Source organism: Cornus florida, unplaced genomic scaffold, assembly GCF_030987335.1.
Source record: "Cornus florida cultivar Cherokee Brave unplaced genomic scaffold, ASM3098733v1 CherokeeBrave_3.0.0_Hap2_Chr05, whole genome shotgun sequence".
Classification (NCBI taxonomy): Eukaryota; Viridiplantae; Streptophyta; class Magnoliopsida; order Cornales; family Cornaceae; genus Cornus; species Cornus florida.
The window spans coordinates 71,901,367-71,909,937 of record NW_026775575.1 but is presented as its reverse complement, the minus strand read 5'-3'; the positions used below and the strand labels follow the sequence as shown (position 1 = coordinate 71,909,937).

The 8,571-nt window shown below is 37.6% G+C and overlaps 1 protein-coding gene across 1 annotated transcript; it reads right to left on the bottom strand.

The window, feature by feature from the left end:
- Positions 1–1,838: 1,838 nt before the first annotated feature.
- On the bottom strand, positions 1,839–4,639 carry LOC132309456 (uncharacterized). The gene is made up of 4 exons (XM_059807763.1): positions 4,345–4,639; positions 2,409–2,667; positions 2,186–2,273; positions 1,839–1,919 (listed from the first exon to the last, which is right to left on the bottom strand). The coding sequence occupies exons 1-4, from the start codon at positions 4,637–4,639 to the stop codon at positions 1,839–1,841; spliced, it is 723 nt and encodes a 240-aa protein (XP_059663746.1).
- Positions 4,640–8,571: the final 3,932 nt, after the last annotated feature.

Here is an 8,571-nt window from a genome sequence, read left to right as displayed (position 1 = left end):
ACATAAATTAGTCTAACTATGGATAGAAATATCACTTTAGACCTTAACATATATATTTAGGGGCTCGAATATGCATATATTCAGCGTTAATCACACCCCCAAACTTACACCTAGTCCCTTAGCAATACAGAACTAAAAAGCCATTTTTGTGGGAATCACGGTTGCATTTAGCCTATACAACAAGCCTTTAAACCCTTAGGTTACCCCTAGTAGACAAGTTGTAGTCTCGTGAGGGTTTCCAGTGAAGATACCCACAAACTTCTCAAATTAGTGCCTTACTGCACAGCAAGCTAATTCAAGCCTGTTTTCAAATCATATTATCCCTGCTGTTCATTAATCAGTCAAATACAGCAAGTATACCAATCATGTAATCAGAACCACTTTCAACTTCTAATTTCAATTAGCAACTATAGTCCCCACGTATCAGTTTAATCATTTATTCAACAATCTTAATCTCTAAAACACTTTCTGATAGTGATCCTAGAATTTAATGTGTGGCTTACTGTCCATACTTGCATTTATTCCTTGTTATTCCTTAATTCACAGGCAAACCTTTCAAATTCTAACTCCAAAGGCATTTTTATTTTTTTCGAGTATTCATTTTTTTCAAAAAGGATACTGTGCAATGTTTAGGCTTATTAAGCTTTCTAAATCACCCATGTAATGAACTTTCAGTCAATGATTCCCAGACCAGATGGTCTTAGGGCATTAAGTGTTAAAACACCCCTAAGAACTTAATTATTCAAGTAATCTAGGCAACCTAAACCGCTTATGTAACAAGTTTTCAGCCAATGACTCTCAGACTAGATGATCTTAGGGCATTAGGTGTCAGAACACACCCCTAAGGACTTAATCACTCAAGCAGTCTAAGTACAAACCTGAACTTGATCCTTTTCTACTTCTTTTTTCATTATTCATCATTTTTTTCATTTTTTTTTCATTCACATTGGTGAATAATTTTTCTTTATTGCATTGCATATAGACTAAATCTTTCTATTTCTTTTTTCTTTTTTTTCTATGCCTTGGTCATCAAAACTATCAAATCTACATGATTATCTCAGTCTAACTCAAAACAAAACAAGACTTCTAATTTCTACCCCACAGAATTCATGCAAGGGTGAATATGTGCCAAGTGTAGCATCCTAGAGATCAATATCATCAAACAATAATCATCCTAAAAAAGTAAACCACAAGCCACCAACTGATTTCAAAATTTTTTAAAGGAATCTTTCTCATAGTATTTTAGCATATAAACCATTGCTAACCAACATTAGACTGCAAACAGAGTATAGAACCATCAACAAACTTAAACACATGCTTATATCATCAACTATCAAATCATATCCTTATGTTAAACCAAAATTTGAAATTTCCCCCTTACCCCCAAACTTATGGTGCACATTGTCCTCAATGTGTGAGAACAAAAGAGAGTGAGAAAGATATTGCCATACAAGCAGACCAGCAAAGATATGACAAAAGAATGCAAAGACAGGTAAAAAGAATTTCCAGCATCTCCTCCTTCAACATAGTGGTTCCTCAAAACCACCCAGGGTTGCTGTAAGTCAAATCACCCCCAAACTTAATCTGTTGTATTTGGAAAAATGAATAAAATCCAACACAGATTAGAGTATCAAGTGTATGGAGAAAGCATAGAGAAATATCACAGTGAACTCAAATATCAACACAAGGAAATAAAACAAAAAGCATGTAGATATATATCTCTAAAATCAGTACAATGCTTTTGAAATAAAGACTTAGGGCAGATATACATCATATGGACATAAATACATAAAAAAGAACTGCCCTAGTCAACAAAAAATACAAAAAAATCTTAAGAACTAATCCATATGTGGTGGTGGTGGAACAGAAGAAGTAGATGGAGCGGATGTAGTAAGGCGCAGTAACTCTTCCAGTATGCTCTGTTGTGCAGTCAGCAATATTGCAGCACCATCTGACCATCTTATAGCTCAGCCACCCTGGCCTGTAACTCTCTAATCTCAGCCTGAGAAGAACTCTCAGGCTGGGCTGCAGGAGCAGGTCTCCTCCCTAGGGAGGAATGACTATTAGTGAGATCCATCTCCTCCCCTATGGCTTTATCATCTGCCCTCCTAGCAGCAATTGCTACATAACCCTCATCACCAAAATCTATTGCATCTCGATGATGTGCCGATATATGTCCCTATACCTTATTCCATTCCTTCATCCCAAATTTTGGAGATTCATCACATGATCCTTCTTTTGGATCCACCACAAAACCCTGCAAGTCTAACAATCTGGTAATCAAGTATGGAAAGGGTATCATATGGGTTGGGATAGTTTTGTGTGGTCCAATCTCTATCCAAAACTATAATAGCTGATAGAAAATCATTCTAGGGAGCGAATACCAATGCAAAAATTGAATAGCATACAGCGCCTTGAGAGAATCAGTATTCCTAATATTTTTATGTCCAAGAGGATGGACATTAGCAGAGATGATAGAATCTAAAATCCACAACCTTTTACGAATTTTAGCTTTGGTAGTGCTACTATGCTTTCTCTTGGCAAACCTACCATTACACAACTTCTGAATCAGAGTTTCTGCAATTTGTACCTTTAGAAAAGGTGTGAAAATAGGACAACTACGTCTCTCATCTAGTACCTCAGGAAGAGCATGATAACATTCTAGAGCTGCAGCAATAGTATCAGGATTAATAATCAACACATGCCCATTAATCGTAGTCCTAAGCTCCCAAGGGTCATGTTCACTATAAATAAGATTGAGGTAAAACAAATGAACTAGACGAGGATAAGTAACCTGAGTAACAAGAACCATGAGATGAAGAAGGTGCCGTAACTAAATGATTTCATAGCCCATCTAGTGCGAGGATCAATGATGAATGCCTGATTGCCAAAGGTCGTTTCATAAGAAATTAGAATTATCTTCCAAGCACTAAGCGACACATCTTTCATCACCCTAGCGCACTTAGCAAGAATAGGATGAGCAATCCCCAAGAAAATCCCTAAAAGTACCCAAAACTTTCTAGCGCATACAATCGGTTAACCAATGCTAGAGGTTTAAACTTTTAGGCTCGAGCATCACCTAATGCTCGAGCTTTAATCTACAGAGCTCGAGCTTTACCTGGATTTGAGAACACAAATCTCAGATCTCAGTATATGAATTAATCACAAGTTGAGCTACACAACTAGTCTAAGTGGACGATGCAGTAACAAAATCCAAAGAATCATGTAGTCAGAGGACAAATCATACTCTTCCCCATTAGATTTAACAAATTTAATAAACTATGGGAAAACCAATGGAAAAAGGAAGAAGAAATAGGAGTTTACCTCAATAAGGCCCACAAATCTCAAACGAGAAGGTGAAGCACATTGAGTAAGAAAAGGGAAAGAACTGAGAGACTTTATACCGAGAATGGATATCTTTTGTGATATAGGAGACGGAGTACTCGGTTTCTTGATTTTAAAACTTTTAAACCCCAAGCTCGAGCTTCAAGGGTATGAGCTTGAGCTTGCCAACACCAATCCCTAAATTGTTGATGATGAAAGGCTCGAGCTTGAGGTACAGATGCTCGAGCCTGTAGCTGCTGATGCTCGAGCCTCAACTGTCAGGCTCGAGCATTGTTAAAAAATTTTGGATTTTTTATTATTTTTCAATTTTTATTTTCTTTTTTCAAACTAACAACAAACTAAACTAAAAAATAAACCTAAAAACTACTAAACCAAGAAAAATAATTAAATCTCAAACTAAAATAAATAAAAATAAAAGCAAAACAAATCTACGGTACAACATACAAGTGCTAAGTTTGACAGCTCGATAGCATGCTAAGTTTAACGTCGATAGCTCGACGAAAACCTGACCTCTCTAGTCCAAGTAGATAGGATCCTGAAGTTCTACTGCCTCCACTGTGCCTCTCTGCACATTACCCTCTATGTAGGGTTTTAGTCTCTATCCATTGACCTTGAACAGTTGTCCAGTTTTGCAATCTTGTATCTCTATTGCACCGTAAGGTGTAATAGAAATAACCATGTATGGACCTTTCCAATGTGACTTTAACTTTCTAGGAAAAAGTTTCAGTCGTGTATTAAACAACCAAACCTTCTTCCCAGGCTCAAAAGTCTTACGCAAGATATGTTTATCATGAAATGCCTTAGTCTTTACTTTGTAAACCTTAGCACTTTCATATGCATCATTACGTAATTCTTTAAGCTCAGTTAATTGAAGCTTCCTATTAGAACCAGCAGATGTTATATCAAAATTGAGCTTTTTAATGGCCTAGAAAGCTTTGTGTTCTAACTCTACAGGAAGATGACACCCCTTACCATAGACTAGATGGTAAGGTAACATACCAATTGGAGTTTTATAAGCAGTACGGTAAGCCCATAAAGCATCATACAGTCTAGAAGACCAATCTTTATGATCTGGCTTAACTGTTTTCTTAAGAATTCTCTTAAATTCACAATTGGATATTTCTACTTGGCCACTTGTTTGGAGATGATAGGCAGAAACAACTTTATGAGTAATGGAGTATCTTTGCATCAAGGTACGGAAATACCTATTACAGAAATGAGCACACCCTTCACTAATAATAGCTCGTGGTATACCAAATCGACTAAGAATGTTCGTTTGAATGAACTCAACCATAACTGCGTGATCGGCGGTTTTGGCAGCTACTACTTCAACCCATTTAGACACATAGTCAATAGCAACAAGAATGTATTCTGATAAGCACCGAATATTGCATATTCAAGCGCCCTTTCTTGCATTAGTTAAGTCCATTATTAGAGGATAATGTACGATTTTAATTCAGTTGTGTATTTCTTTCTGATTTCAGGTATTTTTCCCAAGAATGATCAAAGAAGCGGTTTTGACAACTTTATGTTGAAATACGCGAGCCGTGTCGGGGAGTCATCTTTTGGATCTGAATTCTTCTGTTGCCATTTTGTGAAGTCATGACTGAGTCTTCATCGTGGAAGTGCATCCACGGTCTGGCGTGAAGAAGGCTTGCAAAAAGCCTTGTTAATGTAGCAAAGGCAAGCTCTTGCGGGTGCCCGCCGCACTACCGCGGGCACCCGCCGAATCCCTCATCTCTCTGCCCTATTTCACGAGGCCTTATTGTGCCCCTGAGGGAGCCCTCACTCGCAACTGCAGGCGCCCGCCGCGCCATCACGAGCGCCCGCCAAACACTCCAGTCCCCCATAAGCCACCGCGGGCGCCTGCCGACCTGCTGCAGGCAGCTCAACTGCCCCTGAATTTCAGAAATTTTGTCTCCTATCTTCATTTTGTGTGGCTTAGCTTGATGTAGAGGGGGGCCTCAGGATTTGGGGGGTTATGGTGAGTAGGTTTTGGTTGGAATAAAGGAAAGACGCACATCCAATATCTTATATCTCAAGTTTTGGAGGAGGCTAAAGGCTAGAGAGGAAAATAATTGTTCTTGAGTTGAGGGTGTGAAAATAGAGAGTGGTTTTTCCTCTTCTTCTTCATACTTTGTAATTATGGTAACTAACTCCCTGTTTAGGGAGGTGATGAAGCTCCATCTCGTAAGCATTGCTCTATTTTGATTTATATTTGGGGATTAATGTATATGTGTGATCTTTCTATAAACTAGAGCAATTTATGTTATGTAAAGAACTCCAATGCTTATAAATGATCATTTTGGGTTAATCATCTTGTTTTAGATTATTTTTCTCTCATGATTATATTGCTACATTTTCGTAGTGACAATGGGGATGAGTTCATGGAAGTGTTTTTATTGGCATGATATTTAGGAATTTTGATAATCTATTGGTTAGGGCTTTCCTTTGATAGATTCTTCTTGATTTCTATTTCATATGCTCCTATTATGAGATTAGGGGCTTGATGATCTATGGCTTGGTGATCATGTCTAAGGTTGTATCCTAGTTTAGGTGACCAAAACATGTAGTGCTTTGATAGGTTATTCTTGCCTATTGATTTCATAATTTTCTTGAAGGAAATATAGCTACTTTATGTTGTTATATTCTATAGTCATTTATATGTATTACTTCCCCAAAGTAAATCATGCCATAGCATGCTTATTGATAGGTAATGAATTTACCTACCTAACTCCCTTTTCTTATCGTCTTTATCTCGTACTCCCTTGCATTCTCAATTTATGCACATTTCAATTCCTACTTTTAGTGACAATCCAACAAATCCTCTATAAACCCCTTTATCATTCTAAAAGATGATTCTAGCTACTTAGGTTGCCATAAACTAGCAGTCCCAGTGGTTCGACTTACCCGACCAATAGCCCTATTTTATAATGATTTGTGCTATTGCAAAGGTTGATGTATCATTGACAACCGATCATATTCATTATGATTAGACAGAACAAAACGACCCATGAAATCAATACCCCAAACATCAAAAACCTCAATAACTAAGATTGGAGTTAAGGGCATCATGTTCCTTCTAAAGATTGATCCTAGCTGCTGACATCCAAGGTATAATCTACAGAATAAGTATGCACCCTAAAAGAGCGAAGGCCAAAAGAAACCGCACTGACGAATTTTTGCTACAGTTTTCTCTTCACTAAAATGACCTCCACATGCCAAATTATGACAGAAGGTCAGGATACTATGAAACTCACTCTCAAGAATGCATCTATGAATGATTTGATCAGCACAATATTTGAATAGTTGAGGATCTTCCCAATAGTACATCCTAATTTGGGAAAAGAATCGATCATTTTCCTACTTTGACTAAGACAAAGGAATTTTGCTTATTGCGAAGTAATTCACAATATCAGCAAACCAAGGCAAATCCTTATGAGAAACCTCAAACAGTTGTTCATCCAGGAAAGAATCACAAACTACAAGTGAAGATGGGGTATCCTCAATACGAATTCTAGAAAGATGGTCAGCTACAACATTTAATGACCCTTTCTTATCCCGGATCTCAAATCAAACTCTTAAAGCAAGAGAATCCATCGAATCAAACAGGGTTTGGTTTCCTTTTTGGAAAGAATATGTCTCAAAACAGAATGATTAGAATAGACTACGACTTTGGAACTTAATAGATATGATCTGAATTTATCCAAAGCAAAGACAGCAACAAACAACTCTTTTCAGTAGTTGTATAATTCAACTGTGCATCTGACAGAGTTTTGCTCGCATAGTAGATAACATGAGGAATCTTATCCACTCGTTGTCCCAAGATAGCACCCATAGCATAATCAGATACGTCATACATAATCTCAAATGGAAGAGCCTAGTTTGGAGGATTCATGATAGGAGTTGAAGAAAGAATAGGGCAAAGCTTTTAGAAAGCTATAAGACATGATTCATCATAGACAAAAGGAACGTTCTTTACAAGTAAATTACATAAAGGACGGGAAATTTTAGTGAAATCCTTAATGAAGCATCGATAGAACCCAGCATGCCCAAGAAATAATCGCACTCCCCTTACGGAGGTAGGAGGAGGCAATTTAGAGATCAAATCTACTTTAGCTCTATCAACTTTAATACCTCTCTCTGAAATGATATGGCTTAACCCAATTCCTTCCTGAACCATAAAATGGCTTTTTTCCCAACTAAGAATAAGATTGGTTTCCTTACAACGTTGAAGCACTAGGGAAGGTTTTGGAGACAGTTTTCAAATGTGGACCCTAAAACAGAGAAGTCATCTATAATGACTTCGAGAAACTTCTCAACCATGTCCGAAAAGATAGACATCATACACCTCTAGAATGTTGCTAGCGCATTATATAAACTAAAAGGCATCCGTCTATATGCAAATGTACCAAATGGATAAGTGAAAGTAGTTTTCTCTTGATCCTTAGGATCAATGGCCACCTGATTATAGCCATAATATCTGTCTAAGAAGCAATAATTGCTCTGGCTAGCCAATCGCTCTAGAATTTGATCAATGAGTGGAAGTGGAAATTGATCTTTTCTAATAGCGGAGTTGAGTTTTTGGTAATCAATACACACACGCCATCCAATGGTGGTGCGATGTGGAACTAATTGTCCCTCAGAATTCTCAACTACTGTAATACCTGTCTTTTTGGGTACTACTTAAGTAGGGCTCACCCACTTGCTATCTGAGATGGGGTAGATTATTCCTGCATCTAGCAACTTCACAACTTCCTTCAATACTACTTCCTTCATATTATGATTCAATCTTTATTGGAGTTCCCGAGATGTTCGAGAATCCTCCTCCAAATGAATCTGATGCATGCAAATTGTGGGGCTAATTCCTTTAAATCAGCCACACTCCACCCAATAGCCTCTTTATTTTGTTCAAGAACTTTTAAGAGACTACTTTCTTGGGAACTTGTAAGATTGGAAGCAATGATCACCGGGAGGGTGTCATTTAAACCCAAGAAAGCATACTTGAGCTTTTCTGGTAGTGGCTTAAGCTTAAGTTTAGGTGGAGACTCTAACAAAGGAATACGTGGAGTACTAAAAAGTGGTGGAAGAGGCTCTGACCTAGATTTCCATTGAGAAAAATCTGTGATAGTAGTGGAATTGAGCAAAGAATTCACTTCAGCTATCGAGGCATCGATATCGAAATCTTCATAATTGAAGTGATTCAGACAAGTTTCTAAAGGATCC

What these genes read in the sequence shown, in the direction of transcription:
- LOC132309456 (XM_059807763.1), bottom strand. Translation starts at nt 4,639, where the DNA reads ATGGTTGAGTTCATTCAAACGAACATTCTTAGTCGATTTGGTATACCA. An exon ending in TGCTTATAAAACTCCAATTG is followed by an intron (nt 2,668 to 4,344) that starts GTATGTTACCTT and finishes CTATTGCTGCAG; the next exon opens with CTCTAGAATGTTATCATGCT. An exon ending in ACTGATTCTCTCAAGGCGCT is followed by an intron (nt 2,274 to 2,408) that starts GTATGCTATTCA and finishes CTTGATTACCAG; the next exon opens with ATTGTTAGACTTGCAGGGTT.